The 26737-nt window shown below is 46.8% G+C and overlaps 1 protein-coding gene across 4 annotated transcripts in view; it reads right to left on the bottom strand.

Annotated features, from left to right (window-relative positions):
- Positions 1 to 26737, bottom strand: part of CIB2 (calcium and integrin binding family member 2) — a 59450-nt gene that overhangs the window by 12633 nt on the left and 20080 nt on the right. For 3 of the 4 annotated variants that reach the window (XM_081839359.1, XM_081839358.1, XM_081839360.1), the window contains one exon: positions 4044 to 4155. In XM_081839359.1, the coding sequence (XP_081695485.1) occupies positions 4044 to 4155 (112 nt within the window). Of the gene's footprint in view, positions 1 to 4043; positions 4156 to 22826; positions 22937 to 26737 lie in introns of those variants that run through there. The other variant, XM_081839361.1, reaches the window with a different exon arrangement.

The raw sequence follows: 26737 nt of genomic DNA, 5'->3' as shown, positions 1-26737 counted from the left end.
CCTGGCCTGTAGCACTCTTTGCAATTGCCGGCTAGGAAAATTAGAGCAAATTATATAGCCAAGATAGCCACCAACTGTAAAGGAGATGAATTTATTTGACCCTACCTACAATTTATTTGACCCTACAATCTAAAGGGATGTGGGTCATGCTGTGGGTTAAACCATAGAGCCTAGGGCTTGCCAATCAGAAGGTCAGTGGTTTGAATCCCAGCGATGGGGTGAGCTCCCGTTTTCTCGGTCCCAGCTCCTGCCAACCTAGCAGTTCAAAAGCACGTCAAAGTGCAAGTAGATAAATAGGTACAACTCCGGCGGGAAGGTAAACAGCGTTTTCTGTGTGCTGCTCTGGTTTGCCAGAAGCGGCTTAGTCATGCTGGCCACATGACCTGGAAGCTGTACACCGGCTCCCTCGGCCAGTAAAGCGAGATAAGTGCCGTAACCCCAGAGTTGGCCACAACTGGACCTAATGGTCAGGGGTCCCTTTACATCAAGATATATTCTATCTTTATCACCAAACTCCGAATATAATTGCATACTATACTAATTAACATTATTTTTAATATATTAGTGGACATGTGGTGATTTTAGCCTATAAATTTGTTCAAAGTCTTAACCTATATATTAAGGTACTTCTATAGCTCTGTTTAGAGTAGGTTACGTTCTGATAATATAAATGTTTTAAGTTTTTTGTATTAATTCAGCATATTTCCTTTTAACTGTTGAATGATTCTGTGTACATTGCAGTATCCTTTGGCTATGTGCAATAAAACTGACTGACTGACTAGTTGCACAGGTAAAGCTGCAAATGTCAGACGGCTGGAGCCTCTAAGTTAACCGGTGGGAAAGAAGCGTGAAAGTAGAGCTGCAAGAATGGATAAGCTTTTCCAGGCTGGGGGCTTGAGGTTCCTACCCATGTCCCAGGGCTTCCCCTTCAAGACTTCCCAAGTGGTAGGACCAGGAGCAGCCTGCTAGTGGCACAGGTGCCCCGGGTGAAAGCCCAGTGGTTCATGGGAGATGTACTTTTCAGCACAGCAGGGTAGGGACAGACTTCATTCTCCCCAGGCAACCCCATCCCTACTCTTACTACCACCCAGGACATCAGGAAGGGAAACAGTGTTTTGGCAAGTAGAGGGGCTGGGAAGGAGTTTGTTCAGAGGGCTAGAGAAAGCAGGGAGGGAGGGCAGCGGGGAGCCAGGATTTTGTGAAGCCTGTCTCGCCAAAGCTTACATCCCAGCCCAAGTTGGAAAAGCAGTATATCATGGGAAGCTGCCTTCTGCTGACTCAGACAGTTTGCACATCACTCTCAGTCCTGTCTGCACTGACGGCCACAGTTTTCCAAGGATTCAGGAAGAAATCTCCTAGTCCTACCTGGAGAAGTTAGGAATTCAACTGGAGACCTTTGGCCTGCAAAGTCTGTGCTCTCTCTCTCTCCTTCTCCTAGATGGGCTCCCTTCCCAGATGGATGAGCCCCATCTGCCCCTCACTTCCCTCCACGGCACGGGCAGAAACTGCCTTCTTGACTGTTGGACCCACTCTTGGTCTCATCTACTCAGTGCACCAGTTCCAGCAACACAGGAAGCTCCCTTATACAAAGTCAGGCCATTGGTCCATCTCCTTCAACACTGTTTACACTGACTGGGAGCAGCTCTTTTGGGTTTTAGGAAGGATATTTCCCAGCCCCTACCTGGAGATGCCTTGCACATGCCAAGAATGTTCCATACCGCTTCCTCTAAAGTGATGCCAATGTGGCCACACAAGGCAAATTTCTTTTCTTGCAGTCCCTGTACACAAGTCCCCTGCCAGTCCACCGGGAGGATGGGCCAGGCTGGGACGAAATAGTAGAATTATAGAATGATAGAGTTGGAAGAGACCACAACGGCCATCGAGTCCAACCCCCTGCCAAGCAGGAAACACCATCAGAGCACTCCTGACATATGGTTGTCAAGCCTCTGCTTAGTAAGACATGCCTTTCCATTGCAAAAAGCAGAGCAGAGCCATTTGCTGACTCCCCCCATGCCCAGGTTGGAACGTGAGCAGCAGCCGTCTGAAGAGTTATTATCTGCACCCAGACATAACATCCTGGGCAAACCAGGACTTCAGCAGCCTCTCTCTCCTTTCCACGCCCCGCATTACCACCAACTGGTTTCTCTTACAACTGAGTATATTGCCACAGGATCCAGTTACGGTGATGGCAGTTTGCAAAGTGATGAATTAAGAACACTCAGAAGCAGGTAATGAACCTAAATCATACCGCAGGGCTGCACTCTTATACCAGGGCCCCCCATGCGGTCTGCCAACAAATGTTATCTGGCCCTCAGGTGACCCTACCTAATTTTAACTGAAGTGCAGAGAAAAAATGCCCACAATTTCATTCATTTGGGGGAATTCCCCCCACCCAAGTTGGAGAATATTGGGGTGCTCCAATGCATGCAGTGGCTACTCAGAGGTCTGGATCCTACAGGCAGGAGCAGCTGCATCCTGCTCTCCTGGGCCAAATTCCTCCCCTTCAGAGGGTGATGCCATGGATTCTGAGGAGCTGATGGAGTGAGATGGAGGAAGCAACACTCATGTCTGCTTGTGTGAGTTGCCAACCTGAGCTCCACTTCAAGGTGCGACCCTGAACTTGAACTCCTGCTGAAAACCCTCAAATGGCTGCAACCTCCACCTGGAACCCAGCAGTGTGTGGGCCACTGGCTGAGTTCCTGAGCCAGGAAGACTCATCTAGACATAGTGAGAAATGCAAGTAAACACTGTCTTCCAAATGGGGATGGACACGTGGCAGGCACCATGCCATTCATCATGCCAGGAGTTAGGACACTCTTCTTCAGCCTGTAATAAATCATGGAAACCCTGAGTCCACCTTCCATGTGAAAGCCCAGGTTCATACAAGCAGCACCTCCATGACATGCTGGCTTAAGCAGGTGACCACCACCTTGCATAATAATAATAATAATAATAACAACAACAACAACAACAACAATTTGTAGCCCATCTATCTGACTGGGTTGCCCTTCCACAGGAGGCTGTTCCACAGGGTGGGCGCAACTACCAAGAAGGCCCTCTGCCTGCTTCCCTGCAACCTCACTTCTTGCAGTGAGGGAACCACCAGAAGATCCTTGGAGGTGGACCTCAGTGTCTAGGCTCCATATTGTATGCTGTGATCTCCCATTTTGCAATCTGATGAATTGGTACCTTTTTCTCCCCTCCACCTTCCTTTGTTCCATACTGAGCATACAAATATATCATATGGCAACTGATCATCTCAAAGCTTCCTTCAAAATGTGAAGTGTTAAAATTAACTTGTCTGTTGACTCAACCCAAGAATTTAGACTCCTGTATATAATGTCTTGAGTGGTCGATCACCCTGTGCATATATGAAGTTACAAGGCCATGGATATGATGTAAAGTAATCCTCAAGGTTGTGAGCAGGTCAAAGCAACCAAGCTGCAATGGCTCGAGAATAGACTCTGGATGAAGTCAGGGATTGCCCTGGGAATCTATGGAAGAAGGGAGGCAGGGGGAGGTGGTATACCCATATAGCCAAATATGAAAACATTTTTTAAAAGAAAGAAGCTGAATTTACATGGAAGTGAGGAACCAATCTAAGCAAAGAAACAAAGCTCACAAGAAGTGCCTGGCTCTTGAGTCAGGCCAAAGGCCTGTCTAGTCCCTCATGCAGTTTTCACAGTTGTCAACCAGGTGGCCCTGAGAAGCCTACAAACAGGACCTGAGGACAACAGCCCTCTCCCCATTGGTGACTCCCAGGAAGAATGGAGGAATGGAGATAGTGCGGTGAGGAGGAGGCACAGCACATTTCCCCCCTCAAAAAGTTGGGCACCAGTTTGTTAAGGTTTGTTGGGGGTTGTAATTCTGTGAAGGTGAAAACTACAGTGCCTGGAATTTTTTGAGAGAAAGAATCTGTTTCAAATCCGCTTTAAATGTATGGTGTGTACGCAGCCTTACAGCCAAAGTCAGTCCCCCCAGTCAAAGATTTTGTGGGGTTGGGCTGCAGAAGAATGGTAGAATGGAGACATGAAAAGTAATACCTTTAGCTCTGGCATGTTCACTATAAGCTGCATAGGTAGTTTAACATCTGGATTCTTCGTATAGTCCATAGGTACCATGTTTGGTGCCAGTTCGTGGTAGCGGCCATGCAACCTGTAAACAAGCACACAGACACAAACAGAACAACACAGAGAAGAGGCTGTAAGGAACTGTTTCCATTCCACAGTGCAGACAGACTCAGGCAGACATGCTGCTCTAAAGCCCTCTTTTATTGCAAACAAAATAGGCTGGGGATTGAGCTGCTGAGTCTTCCTCTCAAAGCAATTTCAGCTTAGCCCAAGACCAGGCATGCATGTTATACTGATCATCTCTGCTGAGGGTCTGATTGTTGAACTAAAGCAACGCTAGCAATGCATCCTCAAGAAGTCCCAGCTAGGAAAATGTACTAATAGCACTGCTTATTCTTCCAAGAGATGCTCACTTTTCTTGCAACCAAATCAGAAATAAGTTGCTGATTAATGGCACCACATATCTCTAGGCGGGTTGCTGCTTTGGGGGGAAAAATTACTGTTTAATAGACCATGAGACAATTTCAGACCATGGTTTAGAACCTGCAAGAGGATAGGCAGGCGTCTTGAAACAGTACACCTTCCTTTCCCCTTTTCCATAATTTGAATTCCTATTTGGGTCAGAAACAATTTGGGACACATTCTTTAAAGAGAAACTTTCAAGTCTAGCCTTTCGTTGTTATTGGCAAATAAATTTCTGGCAATCTGCAGATACCCCAATTGTGGTTTGTTCCAATTCCACACTAAACTGTGGGAAAGGATTGGGACAAAGGGAAGTGTGGAGGAGCCCTGAGTGCAGATGACCCCTCAACCAGACAAGGGTGTCCCCTGTCCCTATTACTATTTATCTTGGTGTTGGAAATTCTGAATAGGAAAATAAGGAATGATGAAGTTATAAGAGGTATAGTATTAGGAAAAAAATCTTATAAATTGAGAGCTTACGCCAATGACCTTATCATTACTATGGAAAACCCCAAAGAAAGTTTACCAAAAGTGATTGAGGTGATAAAAGAATTTGGACAGGTGGCCGGTTTTAAAATTAACTGTAAAAAAAAAAAAAGTTAGTTAAAAATATAGGGCCGGAGGAAAAGAACGAATTTCAAAAAATTTCTGGATTAGAGGCGAAGAAGAAAGTCAAGTGCTTAGGGATTTGGCTAACGGCAAAGAATATCAACCTATATCAGGATAATTCTGTAAAAACTTGGAATGAGATAAAAAGAAATTTGGAAATTTGGGGTGGACTACATCTTTCTTTTTGGGGAAGAATCTCCACAATTAAGATGAATGTCCTTCCGAAAATGATTTTTTCCTTCCAGATTATTCCGGTGTTAGGGGGAATGCGCTGCTTTAAGGACTGGCAAAGAGACATTTCAAAATTCACATGGCAAGGGAAAAGACCTAGGATTAAGCATGAGCTATTAATTGATGTTAAGGGGAGAGGGGGTTTTTCCTTGCCTGATCACAAATTGTATCACAATGCAGCATGCCTATCTTGGATCCGTGAATGGGTAGTACTGCAAAACACAGACCTGTTGGACATAGAGGGGTTTGACAGCCATTATGATTGGCACACATACTTGGCTTATGACAAGGTAAAAGTCCACAAGGGTTTCTTGAATCATATGATAAGAAAACCCCTTTACAAAGTATGGACTAAATATAAAGATTTACTCGAACTGAAAACCCCTTGGTAGCTTTCCCCTATAGAAGCTTTTGTAGTTAGGAAAAAAAAATATGAAAAAGAACTGGGCAACTTATAAAACCTTGCTGGAAGAAAAATATAATAAATAAAGCCTAAAGAAATTTGAGGAGATCCGAACACAACTAACTGATTGGCTCCAATATTCTCAACTTAATGAAATATTTAGAAAAGACAAACAAAAGGGTTTTGCAGCAGAGTTATCAAGATAAAAGAAAGATTTAATCCAACTGAAATAAAAACTTTTATCCAAGATGTATAAACTCCTCCTTGATTGGAAAGTCAAGGAGGAGGAGGTAAAATCAGTTATGGTTCGATTGGCCCAGGATTTTGGCTATAATATCCAAATGGATGTGTGGGAAAGACTCTGGAAGGTAGACATAAAATTCATCGCATGTTATAATCTGAAAGAAAATCTGATGAAAATGTTTTACTGATGGTACCTGATTCCAGCCAAATTAGCCAAAATGTATTTTAAAAATTGAACATTTGCTGGAGGTTTAAGAAGTCAGAAGGTACAATGCTACATATGTGGTGGAACAGTGTGAAAGTTAGAGAATTCTGGGACATTATATATAATGAACTTTTAAAAAATCTTTAAATGTTCATTCAAAAAAAACCCCAGAAACCTTCCTGTTGGGAATCATGTATAATGAGTATAATGATAATTCAAAGTGTGAAATCGAAAATGAAGCCTAGAAAACATTGTGGAATAAATGGAAATCAAAGGAACATGTGATTTTTTTGTGGGGGTTTTTGTTCTTTGGTATTGTTACTGCATTGTTTTGTTTTGTTTTTATAGTTCGTTTGTTTTTAAAGTATTGTTTCAATAAAGTACCGTATCTTTCGCTCCATACGACGCACTTTTTTCTTCCTAAAAAGTAAGGGGAAATGTCTGTGCGTCTTATGGAGCGAATGCGTGGTCCCTGGAGCCGAATTGCCCAGGGGCAAAAAGCAGATCATGCCTTTTCTTTTCTTTTTTGAAAGAGGGAAGTGGGTGTCGAAACAAAGCTGCTGATCATTTGCCGATCAGGGAGAGAGATAAGGGACGCTAGAGATAAAGGAGTCTGCCTGGGAGTGGGGAGGTAAGGACAGCAAACTTGCAAAGTGGGGAAACAGGAAGACTAAAGCAATAAGGAGAAAAATTAGAAGAAAAGGAGGAGCAAAAAACTGCTCCAGCTAAGGAAAAGACCCTAAGGCAAACAAGAGGGAAGGGAGGGTTGAAAGGAAACAGCTAATCGGTGGGATCAGAAGAGAGATAAGGGATGCTAGCGGAGGCTGCCTGGGAGGGGGGAGGTAAAAGCCCATGGATCCTCAGGATTTTTATATTGGGTAACCTCAAATTCACCATCAGATCACATAACATGTCCATGGCTACAGCCTGCACCAAAAAAATCACGCACCCACTGTTGCCTGGGGCCGCAATGGAGCAAAAACGTGGTTACAAAGTATGGATCCACATGGATTCTCAGGATTTTTGCATTAGGTCACCCCAAATTCACCATCAGATCACATGGCCACAGCATGAACCACAAAAATCATACATCTACTGTTTCATTCAGAATATTTTTTTTCTTGTCTTCCTCCTCTAAAAACTAGGTGTATCTTATGGTCAGCGAAAAATACAGTGAGAGAGAGAGAGAGAGAGAGAGAGAGAGAGAGAGAAGATGATCCCTCTGCCTACCCAGACAGGAAGTCCCTATCCCACTGTCAGTAGCTAACTTAAGTTCCATTCTGCCTCTTGATTGGTTGCTAGTCTTTCCAGCTGTCACTGGTTGCCAGGGAACCAGGAGGTGGACCCAGGGCCTGCTCATCTCAGCTGGTGCATATTGGGACTGGTAGGGTGAAAGGCAGCTCCTTTCTGTTTTCTGCTGCTCCAGAGAAGCGGACACGGAGCAATGGTTCCAAACTACAAGAAAAAAGATTCCACCTAAACCTTAGGAAGAACTTCCTGACAGTAAGAGCTGTTCGACAGTGGAATTTGCTGCCAAGGAGTGTGGTGGGGTCTCCTTCTTTGGAGGTTTTTAAGCAGAGGCTTGACAACCATATGTCAGGAGTGCTCTGATGGTGTTTCCTGCTTGGCAGGGGGTTGGACTCCATGGCCCTTGTGGTCTCTTCCAACTCTATGATTCTGTGATTCTATGATTCTATGATCTCCATGGGACTGTAAGGCCAACTAGGCTGTAAGGCCAACTCTAGCCGGCTGTGCAGACCTCTGCCACCTTTGTGACAAGAACTTCCCAGGAGGCAAACTGCTGGGAATGGAAGATAAAAGCTGGTAATAGCTCATTGATTAGGAAGGCTTGAGTGGCCATTAGGCCATGAGAGATTCTGAGCATCTCATTATGTCTCCTCCACAACAATGCCAGTCGATTCTGGCCTGCAGAGGAGACTGCAAACCATTTGCCCAGGAATGTGCATGGACAGGGGCGGGGTACATATCTCACCATTTCCAGAGCCTCGGATTTGAGGAGGATCCTGATACGGAAGGGGGGGGATGTCTTCTTTACCTTCTTCTTCGCTACAATATATCCATTTATTCCCAATTGTCAATGTCAAAAGGGACTAAAATCTATAAAATTCATAGAAACTAATCCTGTCAAATCGCTCTGATCAGCCTTTCCTCCAGGCAATGTCAGGTGGCAGACTATGCATATTTGGGACCATTGTCTTCTCAGGAAGTGTTTATCTGTGCATATCTCCGACTCTGCATATTCCCCCCTCCCTCCTCCATATGTTAATTTGTGTAACCCAACCTCCCTTTAATATATTCATGATGTAATCCGTGTAACCAAACCTCTCTTTAATGTATTCATGACATGTTTTGCACTGTATTCTGGGACATGGAGGGAGTTTCAAAAACTCATGTCACCCCTTTCTCGCTGTTCAATCTCGTCTTGAACCTGTTGCACAATAAACCTTGGATCTCTGCATTTTGCTCCTGTCCGGCTGAGCTCATTTTCTTCCGCAGGGACCCGCGGACACTTGGTCCGACGAGCTGGGTGGCAGTGTAGCCCCGCACCCAGATTTTAGCCGTAACAGTTGGCGCCCCAACGTGGGGCATGCGGTTCTCCCGCGTTGCTGACCGGGGGCCCCGAAATCTTCAGCCGGCACCAGGCCATTTTGCCTGGGAAGATCCTTTGGACCCCCGGCCATCTTCCGGGCGGTAATCGAAAGCCCCAGGAGTTCAGCCGGGGAGCAAAGAGGGATCCAGCCGGCTTATTCATCGATCCCGGGATCATCATAGAAGACGTGTGAGTATAAGGAAAAGGAAAAATCCAGTGCACTGGTGGGAAAGGGGTGGAAATCTCCTGGCAACTGAATTCTCTGCCCTCCTCTCTATCGCTCCTTCTCGCCTGTCTCTTGGTCCAATTGGTGAGAGAGGCCGTGGACTGCTGCTCGACCCAAAAGGGGGGTTCTGAGCTCTATCTCTTTCTCCTCTCAAACCCTCCAGCCAGCCGCACCAATTGGGAGCCTGAAAGTAAGACGGAGAGACCCGACTTGAAAGATAGCCGACTCTCCGCAACGGGCATCTCAGTTGAAAGCAAGGGGCTGGAGTTCTTCTTCCGAACTTCCCGAGTGCCCTTACGGAGGGGGCAGGAAGGGGTCTTGCTTTCTATCAATTAATCCCAGCCGCACTGGTCGGTGCCACGTAACACATGTATCGTGCGTGAGCCCGCTTCCAAAAGCAAGGGGGATTTTCGGTTCGAAACTCTATCCAGGGATCACCCGATCTGGCACCGCACGGCGCGGGCGTTCAGTAGGGCCCCTTTTCCTGAGATTGTGACGATAGGTAGGAGGTTGCCAGGAGGGATAGCCCATGAGGAATTGGGCAGGATCGGCAGAGTGGAAAAGGATCCCAGGTTATTAAATAGGAAATAGGAAAGGAATAGAAAAGGAACCGAGTGGGTGAAGCTCGTTAAATTGTTAGGAAGTTGCCAAGCAACAAGGAAAAGGAAAAAACCCTAAATAGCCCCCTGTACAAGTTACCCAAATCCAAATCAACCCCTCTCTTTCTCCCTTCTCTATCCCAGAAAAAAGAAAAGAAAACAACAACAACAACAAAAAGCAACAACAACGCATGCATATATAAAGGGGTACCCAGTCAACTAAGCATTGTGAGCCCTGCCAGTTTGGTTAACTGGTTGTGTTTGAAGAGGCAAGGAGGCTCTTAAAACCATGTGGGACCTTCCTACTAATTTCACTTAATGTAGCCAAAGGGAGCAGCCCAACACCTTGCAATAACCAACTAAAGAATGAGAATATATATGTTTACATGTTGTCTGTTATGTGTGTTGTCTGTTAATACATATATGAAAATATGTATGTTTACATGTTGTCTGTTATGTGTGTTGTCTGTTCCTTCTGTCTCTGACAGACTGCCTTTCTTAAGTGCGCATAGTTAAACTGCAAGCTCGCTTCAAAATTTAAATCTAGGGAAGCCATGCTAGACCTTATCAATCTTAAAACAGAAAAAAACAAAAACAAAATGAGAATGAAGGGTGCAAATGTTTGTTATTTGAGAGAGGCTCCGAAGAGTCTTTCTCCGAGTAGCTTAAGTGAGGAGTATGATTTTAAGTTGATGGTAGATAATGTTATGTTGCAACCTTTGAGTTTGTGATTCTACATCCGTGTTCCAGTCTTTTTTCCAGTATTTTGAAATATGCTGTGAAGAAACTAATGTTTCTGCTGCAAAGCCTAGTTGAGCCAACTGCTCTCTCAAGCTAAAATGCAGTGTATGTATTTCATGAAGCACATGCCTATGAAAATAGGTGTTCCTTCTAAGAAAATTGTTAATAATAGAAGCTTTGATAGACAACAATTGTCTATCTATAGAGTCCAGTCCTGATACCAGTCTCTAAGATCAACCAGGGTTTCCTGGCTTCAACAAGGGAGGGGGGCACATTCTTTGCTAAAAGTACCAAACATCTCACTTTCCTATGTATCGTTATTTAAAAATCGTAGTTAGGCGTACTATTCCTATGCAAGTTCAGAGACATTAAATCAAATCCAGAACTGGGTTTATTATTTGAGTGGGTATATCAACTGAAATAACCCTATGCTTATAAAATATTCTCTCCCAGATTCTCTTCCTATCTTATCTTAGGAAAACTGTTCTTCCTTTAGAGGGTTCTGTATAAAGCTGGGTACTTTTATTTTCCTCTTCCTTAGTACATGATAGGAGCATTGATTGTGCTCTCTTCCCCAGTAATGCCTGTGTACATAAGTATGTGTGTAGTACAAATCTTGCTGTGAAATCTTGCTGTGAACCCTATATTTTGGAGGGTTGGACTAGATGACCCCAGGGTCCCTTTCAACTCTCCCAATTTGTGGCTGTGTGGAAGGACATGTGTCCGCAAGCATTGGAGGGTAATTCTTAAATTCTGGTGTGGTGATGGAGTTGAAATTCAGCCTAGCTTTGCTCTTTAGTTTTAAAAGGTGAGAGGTGAAGCTGTGATGTTTTGAAGCACAACTGGTAATATCAAGCATTTGAGTGATTACAGTGTTTATCATTTTGTCTATTTAAAAATCAGACTTCAAAGTCAATTCAAAGTTTAAGCACATACAAATACATATGGGCCTTGACCAATCCTGTAAATAAAGGGCAGGAAAATTTTTGTCTGCAAATGGTAAGGCCGAAATAACTTAGAATGTTTGAGACATGAACTCCGCACATGCACAGAGGCTAGATCAGCTAAAAAAAAAGATAGGGAAAGAAAAGAGAGAGAGAGAGGAAGGAGGGGGAACTGTAGGGGAGAGGAGGTTTATGTAAAACTTGGAACCATTGAGAGAAATCACCCTTAATGTGTCCCAAGTTTGAAATCTTAACATGCCAAATTCTTTTCCCAGGTAAATATCAGAGCATTCCACCCCTCAATGGGATTTAAATCACAGACTTTGTGTGCATTTTAACAGGATATGTGAACCCCGATGTCAGGGTTTCTGGGAGAAGTGAGGAGATGGCAGAGGAGACGGAAAGCGAGTGGGAGGAGGGAGAGAGAGACGAGGAAGAAGATGACGGAATTCGAAGGGAATCTATGAGCCTAAGCAGTGAGTCAGAGGATTCCCAAAAGGGAGCTAGCATGATCAGGCGAAAAGCAGGAGAAGAGAGAAGCTGTGAAAAGTCAGGAAAGGAGGGGAGAAAGCCCAGTGAAGCACAGACGCTGTCAGAGGGGTCTCAGCCGGAACGGAGTAAAGGGGGTGGAGTTGTCAGCCTCTCGGAGGGAGGAGGAACAGGAGAAAACAGAGAGAGGGGGTTGGAGCAAGGTGTTCAGCCGGAAAGGGTAGAGAGTGGAACAGGGGGCAGTATAGAGGACGAAGGAAAGGTCAAAAGCAACGTACGCGCGCCAAGTTCAAGCATAGAGGCGCGCGGAAGTGGGGAAAGCTCAGAGGAGGAGCCCGGCCCCAAAGCCAGAAGGAGGGGGCAGGAGGCGGCAGAGGATTCAGCCTCAGGCGAATCCCGGAAGGAGAGAACCCAGGGGGGCAGAAAGACCCTGCGGAAAAGAAAGGAGAGGAAGAGGTGGTCTAGAGCCAGGCTATTAAGTTGGTGTGGAGGAGGGGAGGAGTCAGAGGGGGACTTCAGCGGTCTAACGTGACAGACGTACAGCCACAATGCTGAACTGTGAAAGAAGCAACTGTCATCAATAAACTTTTCCTGTAAGTAAACTATAATGGAGTAAGGTCTCTCGTGAGCTGGGACCCACCTGGGTGGCTGTGACAGAAAGTCCCCCTCCCTCTGAAAGCAAAAATTTTTTTTTGCGAAGCTCACGAACGGAGCAGCCATGAGTGCTGAGGAACAGCTGGCTGCACTCCGGGATCAGATTACCACTCTCACAACGGCAGTCATTGCTTCGCAGAAGAAGAATGCTGACTTGGAGAAAGCGTGCCAGGATTTGCAAGCAAGGTGGGAAAATGCGGACAAGGCGGGGACCCCGGGCTCCAGAGCGGAGGGCATTGCGCTTGGAAGGAGGGGGGGTGCCCTAGTTTCGCATTTTAATGGCAACTTGCAAGACTATCCCAACTTCAGGGCAGATGTCGTGTATGCACTGCATTTACTCCGTCATGATTTTAGAGATGAGGAGGAGAGAGTGGGATTTATTGTTTCGCACCTGCATGGGGAAGCCAGGGCTTGGCTACGCAATCTGTGGCGCGAAGATGGACCAGCCCGTCGCAATGCAGATGCGTTTATCAAAGCGATGGATGCTTGTTTTCAATCCTCTGTGGATAAGGACATTGCGCGCCGGCAGATGCACGGGCTGAGGCAGGGGAAAGCCACTGTACGCCAATATCATTCTAAATTTTTTGCATTGCTCACCGCCTTAGATTGGCCGAAGGACAGTCTACCGGTCAGGGATCTTTTTTGGGAAGGATTGAGCCCCTCCGTCAAGGATGAGATCGCAAGGGGGGACAGACCCCAGACCCTGGAAGACGTGGTGCAACGGGCTTTGGCTATAGGAATTCGACATGAGGGACGTCCGTGGCACGAGGAGGGGGGGCCCCAAGCGCGCGCGCAAGCAAGAACTCTCCCTTTTGTGCACAGGGATTTCAGCCGTGCGCACCCCTCACCAATGGGGACGGAAGCCGAAGAGCCAATGGAGATTGGTGGTGCTAGGGCTCAAAAGCCATCCCAGAGCCCCATCCCTGCTGCAGCCAAAGCGAAGCCTCCTAGAGGGACCAGGAAGTGTTACATCTGCGACAGTGCACACCATATGGCGAAAGAGTGCCCCCAGAGGCTCCAGAAGCACACTGCAGCACTGGCAACTGTGACAGCAGAGGTGCAATCAGAGGAGCAGCTTCAGGGAAACTGCAGTGCCTGGCTGGAAGCAGAGCTACTGGGGCTCAGCCAGGCGGATCTGTAGAGAAGTCCCCAGCATCCTTGCAGCGCATGGACCCTTTACCTCCCAAACCAGCAGTTTTACTCACAGCAACACTCCAGCTGCCTGATGGGCGACTTCTCGAGGTTCCAACAACCATCGATTCGGGAAGCAACGCCGATTTCGTGGGATTACAGTTCGTCAAGCAGCATAACATAGCGCTCCTGCCTGCAACGACGCCTCTGAACGTGGTCACGGTAGACGGCAGGAAGTTGCTGGGGGGGCAAGTGGTGCAGCAAACCCCTCCCATGATGATGCAAATTGGAGACCATCGAGAGCTTATTAGTTTCAATGTCACCCACTTATCGGACACGCCCATCGTGTTGGGCATGAGTTGGCTGGACAGGCACAGTCCCGCGGTTGCTTGGTACCAGAGGCAGATCACCTTTTGTTCATCGTATTGCGCCCAGAATTGCATCCAAACCGATCAAGGAGGAGAAGCCGAACAGCAGCTGCATCTGCGTATGGTGCAAGCGGTTCCTCACAAGTACGCGGAGTTCTTGGAGGTTTTCTGCGAAAAGGAAGCTGACAAATTGCCGCCTCACAGACCTTACGACTGCGCGATTGACTTAGTGCCTGGCGCGCAGTTGCCAACTGCCAAGCTGTACTCCATGTCGGAAGACGAGCTGCAAGAGCTTCGGGAGTTCATAGAACACAACCTCAAGCGCGGATTCATCCAGGAATCTAAAGCAGCGGGAGGCAGTCCTGTTTTCTTTGTGAAAAAGAAAGACACGCCCCAGAAGAGGCTCATTGTGGACTACCGGTTCATAAACAGACTAACTAAGCCCAAGGCCTTCCCCATGCCCAAAATTGACGACCTTTTGGCTACAGTCAGGAGGGGGAAGATTTTTACCAAGCTGGATTTACGTGGCGCTTACAACCTCATCCGCATCAGGAAGGGCGACGAGTGGAAGACGGCCATGTTCACTCCTTTGGGCACGTACGAATACAGAGTTATGCCCTTCGGTCTACAAAATGGCAGCCATGTTTTCCAAGCATTCATGCATCACGTCCTGGCAGGTCTCCTCTACAAGAAGTGTGTCTGTTTTCTCGACGATATCCTAATTTTCTCGGAATCGCCAGGGGATCACGATAAGGACGTGAAGGAAGTTCTGCAGAGGCTGAAGGAACACAGGCTGTACGCCAAGTTGGAGAAGTGCCAGTTTGATGTGAGAGAGGTAGATTTCCTTGGCTACAAGCTGTCCGACGAGGGACTGGCCATGGACAAGACTAAAGTCCAAGCGCTGTTGGACTGGAAAAGCCCTCGAAATCGGAAGGAGGTCCAGAAGTTCATCGGCTTTGCCAATTTTTATCGCAAGTTTATTAAAGGTTTTGCAAACGCGACGGCGGCAATCACTGACACCCTCAGTTCCAAGAAGAAGAAGTTCGTCTGGACCGAACAAGCAGAGCGATCCTTTCGGAAGCTTAAAAGCCTTTTCGCCTCCGAGGAGCAGCTGCTGCACGTGAATCCTGGCAGGCCCATGCGGGTAGAGACAGATGCATCAGACAGAGCAGTTGGGGCCGTCCTCTTGCAAGAGGATTCGCAAGGCAACTGGAGACCGGGTGCATTCTACTCCCGGAAGCTCAGCAAGACGGAGCGCAACTACACCATATGGGACAGGGAGTTGTTGGCCATTCATGCAGCTTTCAAAGCGTGGCGACACTTCCTGATAGGAGCCAAGCACACGGTGCAGGTCCGCACGGATCACAAGAACTTAGAGTATTGGCGGACGGCTAAATTGCAAACCCAACGACACATGCGCTGGGCGGAATTCTTTGCGGATTTCGATTTTAAAATAGAATACATCCCTGGAGACTCCAATGTTATAGCAGACGCGCTGTCCCGAAAGCCTCAATACCTGGAGGAAGTAGCTCCAATCGCAGCAAAGTACATCTTCGCACCGCAGGCGTGGACGTGCGCTACCATCGCAGTCGACCTGGACGCGGTGCGACGCGCGCTGCAAGAGGATCAGTTTGCACAATCCAAGATGGAGGAGCTCCGCAGAGGGTCGCCTGACAACAATGAGTTTCAGTTGCAGGACGGACTTTTGACTCGCAAGGGCGCCCTTTACGTGCCCACCGACGAGCTTCGCGCCACGGTTTTGCAACAATTGCACGATGCCCCGAGTGCGGGCCATTTCGGCAAAGAGAAGACGATGGAGTTGGTGGCAAGGGACTTTTGGTGGCCCCAGATGAGAGGAGAGGTGGCGGACTACGTAGCCAGGTGCGATATCTGCCAGAGGTCCAAACCAGTGCATCAGAAACAGGCGGGATTGTTAGAACCGCTGGAGACACCGCAGCAACCGTGGGAGAGGGTAGCGTTGGACTTTGTTACAGACCTGCCCAGCTCCAGAGGTAAGACGGCGGTGTTAGTGGTTGTGGACTTGTTCACCAAGATGGCGCACTTCATTCCTTGTGCCAAGGTGGCGACGGCAGAACAGACCGCAAAGCTCTTCATCGATCACGTCTTCAGAGTGCATGGACTACCGCAGTCCGTCTTGTCCGACAGGGGGCGCCAATTTGTTTCCACTTTCTGGCGGAAGCTTCTGGGTATCTTGCACGTCAAGATCAACCTGACGTCGGCGAGGCATCCACAGACCAACGGTCAAGCGGAGAGGGTCAACGCGATCATGCAGCAGTACCTACGGTGTTACGCCAACCAGCGACCCGCGGCGTGGGTGGACCACCTGCCGATGGCTGAGTTCGCCTACAACAACACGAAGCACGCATCCACCGGGGTGACGCCTTTCTTCGCGACCTATGGACGTCATCCCAGAACCTTCCCGAGCTTTACAGCACCTGAAGGGGGGGGACCTCAAAATGCCGACCAGTTTGCAGCAGAGTTGCAAGAGGTGCACGAGGAGCTGCGGAGACATTTGGAGCTGGCAAAGCAGGCGTATAAGGTGCAAGCCGATAAACACAGAAGGGCGGGGGAAGACATTCAGGTTGGGGACTGGGTATGGTTAGCAGCCCACGCGATGCCGGCCAGGTCGTTGGCCAAAAAGAAGTTAGAACACAGGCAGCTAGGACCATATCAAGTTGAGGCTAAGGTCAATCCGGTGGCTTTTCGCCTAGCCCTTCCGGAGGGCTCCAGGGTGCACCCGGTCTTTCATAGGTCGGTGCTCACTCCCTACAAAGCCCCACACAGGTTTCAAGAGTCAGGAGCACCTCCAGAGCCACGTAGAAGGGCGCCTGAGAGAGGGGAGTCGCCAAGACCAGAACCTCTTAATGAGGTCACAGAGATACTGGATTCACGATGGGGGGAGGAGGGAGTTGAATATTTTCTCGCCAGGGAAGGCACTCCAGTCTCTGCAAATAGCTGGGTGCCGGGTTACGCTTTGGACGAACCCCTGTTGAAGGAGGAGTTTCATGCAATTTTTCCGCACAAACCCATGCCCGAGGAGTATTTTGATGATTGGCTTTTCACGCCCACTTTGTCGGGCAGCACGTTCGGGGGTTTCTCCTCGCCCGAGGGCTCTACGCCCAAAACAAGCCCGACCAGGGATCCCCGCCTGGGGGGGGAAGAGACAAACCCTTATTGGTGGGTGGATCAGCCAAGGGAGGTATGGAGTCAGAGGTGGATGATAGGTCCTTGGCGGGCAGCGCCAGGAGAAGCAGTGAGGGAGGAAGAGACTGTGATGCCTTCAGGTGGAGAACCCGAGTTCGAACACACGTATACGGAGCTGCCAGAGGAGAAGATTGACATGGACACCCGGTATCCTGAACCGACCCAGGAAGAACCACATTTCCCTCAACCTGCACCCAGCGACCGGGAGGGGGGAAGGGGGGGTTTCGAGGGGGGGATGGATGTCAGGGTTTCTGGGAGAAGTGAGGAGATGGCAGAGGAGACGGAAAGCGAGTGGGAGGAGGGAGAGAGAGACGAGGAAGAAGATGACGGAATTCGAAGGGAATCTATGAGCCTAAGCAGTGAGTCAGAGGATTCCCAAAAGGGAGCTAGCATGATCAGGCGAAAAGCAGGAGAAGAGAGAAGCTGTGAAAAGTCAGGAAAGGAGGGGAGAAAGCCCAGTGAAGCACAGACGCTGTCAGAGGGGTCTCAGCCGGAACGGAGTAAAGGGGGTGGAGTTGTCAGCCTCTCGGAGGGAGGAGGAACAGGAGAAAACAGAGAGAGGGGGTTGGAGCAAGGTGTTCAGCCGGAAAGGGTAGAGAGTGGAACAGGGGGCAGTATAGAGGACGAAGGAAAGGTCAAAAGCAACGTACGCGCGCCAAGTTCAAGCATAGAGGCGCGCGGAAGTGGGGAAAGCTCAGAGGAGGAGCCCGGCCCCAAAGCCAGAAGGAGGGGGCAGGAGGCGGCAGAGGATTCAGCCTCAGGCGAATCCCGGAAGGAGAGAACCCAGGGGGGCAGAAAGACCCTGCGGAAAAGAAAGGAGAGGAAGAGGTGGTCTAGAGCCAGGCTATTAAGTTGGTGTGGAGGAGGGGAGGAGTCAGAGGGGGACTTCGGCGGTCTAACGTGACAGACGTACAGCCACAATGCTGAACTGTGAAAGAAGCAACTGTCATCAATAAACTTTTCCTGTAAGTAAACTATAATGGAGTAAGGTCTCTCGTGAGCTGGGACCCACCTGGGTGGCTGTGACACCCGATAACAAAGTGTTTGTCCCTTTTTCCTCCCAAATGGTATTTGTTTACCTTTTGCCTGATCATTTCTTATTAATTCTGTCATTTTGGCTAGTTCAAGGTACTTGCACAACTTTAAATTGCCATCAAGTCATTTCCCAGTATTTTGCTATTAACATTCTAGCCGACGTTGTCACATCAAGAAACACTCTTTTATTTTCATTGTTACTTCAGATTTCTTAAAATTGTGTGTCTTAGCATTTATTTATTTTTTGGTTCCTCATAGGTCATTGTGTGTGTGTGTGTGTGTGTGTGTGTGTGTGCTATTATTATTTTAATTACATATGGAGTAATTTTTTATTTAATAATATGGGAGGGAGAAGAAAAACCAAAGTGAAGGAAAGCAAATGAACTTAGCAGATAATAACAGTAATTATATGGAAATGTGATAAATAATATTGAAATGAATAAAATGCTTAATCCGCTAAGATTTTTATTATTTGCAGCTTCCCACGGAAACTGAAGGACATTCTTTTGCCTTTCGCCCCTTCTTTTTTTTTTAAACTCTGTCTTTTAAGCCCACCCTGCCCCTTACAGGATATCACTTCTACAAAGGTGTTACTACAGATCCAATGAAAAGCTTCGCCACCACAAGACCTGCAACAACAACAGACACCAAAGTTTTCAAAGTGGCCACAGCTATCTCTTTCAAAGGATATAGACTGCCGGGGGAGTGGGGCTGACAAAAGGGGGAGGAGTTGAATTGCAAGGACATTTTCTCACTTTTGAACCTTAAGACTGTTCCAGGATTGAGAAGATCACAATTGTCTCAAGAGATCCAACTGATATTTAATTAGTTTTTTTGTATTATGTGTTATTACGTAGGAATGTTGAAATGTGTCTGACAGTGTGTTATTTCCACAAAAGGGGGGGGGGCTATTTTTGTGTGTAATTGTTTTTATGTTTAATGTATACGGTCTTATTCCTTATACCCCAATGGAGGATTCTCATACATTTTATGCTTTCTAATAGATCAGGCTACTGTGTAGTTCAATGTTTAGATAACCACATTTCGTTGTCCCACCTGGCACACTGCCAACCTTCCCTACCCATTTTAAAATGTGTTAAAACTCGCTTTACCAAGGAGAAGCTTCAGGAAGGTGTATATGCCTTGATTTAGCAGGAATGATCCCTTATAGAGTTAAATTAACTAATTTGGACAGATGCCCTTTTAAGAATGGTTGTGTTAACAGATTGCTTTGGAAAGTTGAGAACCATGGGGCAAGATAAATTCAAATTGGACTCTGTGTGAATTGGGCAAGTGTATCCAGGCTGCAATTAGCTTTTGGTCCTTTTAGGTGCAAGTGAGCAACTTCCCATGAGTGCAAGACCAGAGCCTGCAATAATAAAACCCCATAGGAAGGACAAGGCAAAGACATTTCACTCAGGACGTGTCCAAACCTGTGGCAGCTGTGGTGAGTGCCAGGCAACATGGTTAATATGAAAGCCCTAAGTGGATTCACCAGGGATTGCCACTACTGTGACACCATGCCGGTGTGAGACCACAGAAGAGCTACCTTGACACCTGAGAACACAAAAATGGCGGGGGGCAAAGCAAACTGCATTTTTTTTCCAGTCAATAGTGGACCTTCCTGCTAAATGTAAAGCATAGACCACTACTGAACAAAATACAACAGGTATTCTTTTATGTGATATCCTATATCCAGCTATCTGCACTACTATACTTGCAAATGACCTTAAGAGGCATGGCTTGCAAGTCCCCTTTAGGTTTGCACAAACCCACACATCTGGTACGGTAGATACAAAGTTATTATTTAGTGCATATCTATATAACATACACGTACATTGTATTGGTCCGTGTTGCTCCCTCCTTTGCCGCCCTGCTCAACCCACCTCCTTTTTCATTAGGGCCTATTCCCACTCACAGGGCACCCCTACCTTCACCGAGATTTAGGGTGCGGAGAAAAGATTTGCAAGTTCTTACAGAATGCAAATCTATCTCCGAATGGGGGACTGATACGGAAGGGGGGGCATGTCTTCTTTACCTTCTTCTTCGCTACAATATATCCCGCTACAATATATATATTCCCAGTTGTCAATGTCAAAAGGGACTAAAATCTATAAAATTAATATAAACTTATCCTGTCAAATCGCTCTGATCAGCCTTTCCTCCAGGCAATGTCAGGTGGCAGACTATGCATATTTGGGACCATTGTCTTCTCAGGAATTGTTTATCTGTGCATATCTCCGACTCTGCATATTCCCCCCTCCCTCCTCCATATGTTAATCTGTGTAACCCAACCTCCCTTTAATATATTCATGATGTAATCCGTGTAACCAAACCTCTCTTTAATGTATTCATGACATGTTTTGCACTGTATTCTGGGACATGGAGGGAGTTTCAAAAACTCATGTCACCCCTTTCTCGCTGTTCAATCTCGTCTTGAACCTGTTGCACAATAAACCTTGGATCTCCGCATTTTGCTCCTGTCCGGCTGAGCTCATTTTCTTCCGCAGGGACCCGCGGACACTTAGTCCGACGAGCTGGGTGGCAGTGTAGCCCCGCACCCAGATTTTAGCCGTAACAATCCTTTCCTTCCCCCTCATGCACCCCCACCCAAAAAGGAAACACCAAACCCTGAGACGTGAACCAGTGTTTATGAGATTTAGTAGAAAACTGCTCCAGCATACATTTTGCGGTGCTCAATGCCTTTTCTGCAACTGTTTTCCTCACTGGTGATGGGATTTTCTCATTTTCAATGAGAACATATAGTCTTACATTCCTAAAATGTGCCTGAGGCCCTCTTTCTCCCACCCAATACTGCTGAACAGCCACACTGTGCCAAGAAACAGAGGGGACATTTATCATATGTGGTGGTCATGCACAGCAGCTAAAGAATCTGGTGAGATTATTTATAATGTGATAAAAAATGTTTAAAAGTTCATTCCCAAAAAGACCAGAGGCGTTTTTCTTAGGAATAATTGAGTCAGATGTGCCTAAGAACTACTGTATAAGAATTTATTTCACTATGCAACAACTGCAACTCGAATTGTATATGCCCAAAAGTAGAGGGAGGGAGCAGTCCCAAGAGAGAGGAATGGCAGCTGAAAACGATGAGTTGGTGAGTCTAACCAGCAGAATAAGAGAGCAAGCTAAAAGAGTATTTAAAGAGGATTAGAAAAATGTTTGTAGAATATATGAAGAACTACTGTAAACAGGTAAAAACGTTAGCAGGTTTAGAATAAATTCAGCAGTACAAAATATGCAGAAATGAAACGAGAAACGAGACAATATGGAGTAATAATCATATGCAGTAGTAAAAGATATTAGAAAGAACCCACGGAAAGGAGGAAGGGAAGTCAATGTTCATTTTTTAAAAAGATTGCATGGTTATATTAAAATTGTAATGATGTAACAATATAAATAAAAAAATAAAAATTAAAAAAGCAAGAACACCACCACTGTGGGAAGTATCCTGATATTGTAAAGTTATTACTGATTTTTTTAAAATTTTACTTGTAAGCTGCTTCAGAAGAATTTACTACCTTCTAAAAGTGGGATAATGGTGCTGATAAGAAATTTTATTTACACATTTTTTTCAAACTCAGAAGTGATGGATTTCAATTTTCTCTGCATATTAGTTTGTAAGATTTTTCTCTTCCCACCCCACAAATTTAGGACACATGAGCAGAATCCTTTTGACTTTCTGAAATCCCAAAGTCATTCTGGGATTCAACTGGAGCCGAAGCAAAGGGATGCCAGGAACTCGGAGCTGAGGGATTCCACTCAGACCTATCCAATCCCTGCTCTGTCCAGACGAGCAGCTTTGAATGTGAGGGGAGAAGGGGCCAGCTGAGGTGGAGACACAGAAACTGGTCAGCTATCCAGGATAAATATCACATTCAGCCAATGGATGGGTGGGCCATGTTCAGTCAGCAATTTGCCAGCCGAATGAACATTCCATTTTCATTTGTGATGCTTCTGCAGGAGAGCAAAAGCGCATTCCTGGGCACCTGGATTTGCTGAATTGGGTTTCTTGTCCTGAAGCCTAAAGGGAGAATTTTTTTAAAAAAAACACATGGGCTGGGAAATGAGTAGGCATTATTGGGGGGGGGAGAGAGACATGTGATGGAGAGAAATGATGGCTTGTGGGTTTTCTTTTTTTAAAAAAATTAAAAATTATGGGCTGAAGCTTTGGACACCACAGCAACTCAAGTTAACTCTGCCCACTTTGCATACAGAAGGGTCTCAAGCTGAATGTCTGGCATCTCCAGTTAAAGAACTGGGTCTCAGGGCTGGGAAGGAAGGTTTGCCAGAGACTGGATGCCAGCTGGATCAGACCAGCCTTCCCCAGGGCTCAGTGGTAGAGCATCTGCCTTGCAAGCAGAAGGTCCCGGGTTCAACCCTCCACCCCTCCATGCAGGGTGCAGAGGGACTCCTACCAGAATCCTTGGAGAGCTGCTGCCAGTCAGTGTAGAGAAATACTAGGCTCTTCTCAAGATATCCCTGGGACACCAAAAACCATAAATAACACAGAAATGGGAAAAAGGCTATGGCCAGACAATAGCTGATGTCATAAAATTTACCTGTGTCCAGGGGCGTAGGAAGGGGGCGGGGGGCGCCCTGGGTGCCATCATAGGGAGGGTGACAAATGATCAAGGAACAATCACTGCCCTACTAGGGTGGTTCAGGAAAAAAAAAAAAATTAAAGTACCTGCTCCAAAGGTCTTATCTTAGTACACTAGGGATTATATAGCTATATGTGAAATTCCATGCATATCAGTTAATATCTTGACCCTCCTCCACGAAAATAGCTGTTTACTTGGTCGTTTCCCTATGTCATGAAGGCTGAAATTTCCATTCAGTGGAGCAGGGTCAAGATATTAACTGATATGCAAGAAATTTCAGATACAGCTATATAATCCCTAGTGTAGTAAGATAAGACCTTTGGAGCAGGCATTTTCTTATAATTTTTTTTTTTATGAATTGCCCTACTGCCCGGGTCCTGGAAAGTCGGCCTAGGGGAAGAAAATGAGACGCCCCGCCCCCTGCACACAGCCGATTGGCCAGCTGGGTTGGGGGCGGGGCGAAGGCAAGGCAAGGCCTAGTCTCCGCGGCCTCCTTTTCTTCGCCAAGGCTGCTGCCTGTCCTGCGACCCCCTTCCGGCCCAACCCCCCCTCCGAAAAACCTTTGCTGCCCCCAAAAGTGGAGCGTGCGGGACAATGGCAGTGCTGCCGCCCCGTTTTGCCCGCGTGTGGCGCCGGGAGGAGCAGCTCAGCGCTGCCCTGGGCGCTCGGCAGGCCGGCCTCCCCTTTGCCCCCAGCCTCCCCTGCGTGAAGCTAGGACCCCCTAACCCTAACCCTAACCCCCCCCCCCAAAAGCAGTTGTGTAATTAAAAGATGATGAGAAAAAGCAGCAAAGCTATTCTGTGGCTAATTGACCAATTAGGGTCTATTAATGAAGTTCACACTTTTGACAACCAGTCTGATGCTTTTGCAGAAAAATATTCCTAGACACAAGACTTTTATTTTTTATTTTTTAAGCCCTTTTGGTCTCCCATCTCAAGGCTAAGTACAGCAAACTGTACATTCCCACCCCTCTTCCCAAGGCTGGATTTTATTTACTTTTGTGTGCTTGTGTATCTGTGTCTCCCTTCTATCTACTGTATTAGGGACTATTCTCTTGCCTTTCCTTTGATATCTATGCTACTGATTACTTCTGCTGTTTTAATTTTAGAGGAAGTATTTAAGAGGGATCTGTACTATAGAATAACAGTGGTAACAATACATTGAAGACAAGTAAATCTTTTGGGGAGGGTGGTCCCAGAGCCCTAGCGCCCCCACCCCAAAGAGGATCAAATGGGCTGACTTTGGCACTCTTTTGTCCTCCCCTCCCCCAAGGTCTTTCTCTCTATCTGCGCTGGCTCCCTGCCTGTTACGTTACATGCGGGGAAACCCGTGTGGGGTTCCTCTCTGTGTAAAGCCTAAACACAATCCATCCTGTAGATTTAAGTATCTGTCCACAGTCGGCTACTTGTTATCAGAGGCCCAGAATCCATATTCCTTTGTAAGAAAATATGAAATAACGTAAAACCATTTTTGAAGGCAAAAAAAATTTAAAAAATCAATGGGTAGGGGGGTGACAAGAAATTTTCTGCACCAGGTACCACCTGACCTTCCTACGCCTCTGCCTGTGGCCTTCCAAAAAATCCAAAGCTGAAGCAATTCTCCTTAGGAGTAATTTCATGTGGTGACAGACAGACCCAGAACCAATTAGCTGGCTCAATGGAAAGCAACACGGCCCCCTCCGTGAATCCATAGGCGGGAGGGTGTTGCATCTCTCAGAGGCCAAGTCCCAAGGTGCTATGTGCTCCCATGGATGTTGTGCCACATACACTTTCAGAGATCCATACTCCAACTGAGATGCCTGCTGAGCTACCCTGAAAAGCCTGTTTTTTATCTCCATCTATTGCCAGTTACTAATGGGATCTTGGAGCACCTTTCTTTCTTTCTTTCTTTCTTTCTTTTTGCTGTGGACAAGCATCAATCATATTCCCTCATTAAAGGTTTTCTTCAAATTATCATTGAAAGAAGAAGGAGACAGGCAAAAATCCATTAGCTGGGAGAGGCTCCCAGATTTAATTATTCCACTCTCTTGAACATTTTTACAGGAAGGAGAAGGTGGAACTGGGCCATGGATCCTTTGGGAAAGGGCAAGGTGGGGAGCTGTCATCTTGGAATGAAAATCCACCCCTGGCTACTCATCACGGCTGCAGTTAATCTCAAGATTTTGAATACCAGTAGATGATGAGCAGCCATGAAAGAGAGAGGTTGTTCAGGGTTCAGAACCTCCTTCAGTCCAAGGGCCACATTTCCACATGGGAAAGTTTTTAGGGGCCAGAGGCTAAAGCAGACAGAGCAATGGGTGCAACTCTCACCTTTGCACAGGAGGCTGCATGCCAGCCACACAAAAGCCAGAGGTTCAGAAGAGCATTAAGAGCTCTGCTGGATCAGGCCACTAGCCCATCTACTCCAGCCTCCTGTTCTCAAAGTGACTACCCAGATGCCTGTAGGAAACTCGCAAGCGGGATCCCATCCCAGGGTGAGAATACTTCCCCCCTCCCCCATGGTTTCCAGCAACTGGCATTCAAAAGCAGGTCAGAGAAATAAAAGCATACATGCAGCACACACAGCCTCTTTAAAATGATGAATTAGGTTAATCTCACACCTGCCAAACAAAGAATGAAATTCTAGCACTCTTTCAAAGAGACTTGGCAGGGGAATGGAAGCATCTTTTGGAGGCAAAGAAAACTTTGGAGAAACAAGAGGTCCGGTTTCAGCAGAACACCAGTTTGGGAAGGATGGGGGGGGGGGGTTGGCTGAGCCATGCAAAAATACAGCATACCTAGCAGACAGAAAATGTTGGCTGTTCCTAAGGGGAAATATTTGTGAGGAAGGGTGAGCCAGGCAGGGCATCAATAAACCAACAGAGACTGTACCCATTAGCACAGTTCCCTTATTCCACCCTCCAGTGCCTGCCTGACACATTCTCTTCTCCTCAGACTATTATGTTCTTTGTGGGAACTGAAAGTCCTGCAGCCTCGGCTGGACAGAGAATTATCATTCATTTTTATTTTACCTTTTAGGTACACTGAACACAGAAGTGACACCTGTTTTTGCTGAAATGAATACATATAATTCTAGGGAGGGTCTACACTAGCTGGCACTGCTGTAAGTGCCACATAAAACCCTTCTGCACCTGCGAGAAATTGATCTCTGGGTGTGGCATTACCTACTCTGTGGAACTCCCTGCCCATTGACATAAGGCAATTGCCTTCACTGTACTTTTTTCAGTGTCTGCTGAAAACATTTGTGATGAGACCAGCCTGAAAGCATGAAGACATGACATTTCTTCTGGTATGGGAAACATCTGTAAAAGGGAGCAGAGACTCTTGTCTGGGTCATCATCATCTGAGCGTGTTCATTGATCGGCATCTCAGGAGGCTCTCAGCTAGGAGGGCAGGAGCAACCCTGGCCTGAGTTCTTGGACAGCAGCTGACAGCCAGAGTAGACAACACTGGGCTAAATGGTAGGAAAGTCAGACAGTGCCTGGAAGCAGGACAATCACTCCATTGTAGAAAGTGTGGTTTGTATGGTCCCTGCTTCATAGATCCCTGGAATCTCCATAATAGATAAGGCAGGAGGTGAAAGGAAAGACCTCTGCCGGAGCCCTGGAAAGGGCACAGCTAGCTGGGCCTCATCCACTCTTAGCTTTGCTCCGTGTTTCTATGCACACGCCCAGGCTTTCCAGGTCCGTCTCCAAGCAGGGTGTTTCTTTGTCCCAGCACTTTCCCCAGGAAAAACCCACATTTTACTGCTGAATTGGAGCAACCAGCTATCAGGTTCTGAGAATTGCTGCTTGCTCCGATTCAGCGGCAAAACACAGGTTTTCCAAGGGAAAGCACTAGGACAAAACAAAGTGCTCGGAGCTGGGCCTG

Source organism: Podarcis erhardii (genome assembly GCF_964252035.2).
Source record: "Podarcis erhardii genome assembly, chromosome: 14".
Classification (NCBI taxonomy): Eukaryota; Metazoa; Chordata; class Lepidosauria; order Squamata; family Lacertidae; genus Podarcis; species Podarcis erhardii.
This window is presented reverse-complemented; position numbering and strand designations above follow the sequence as displayed.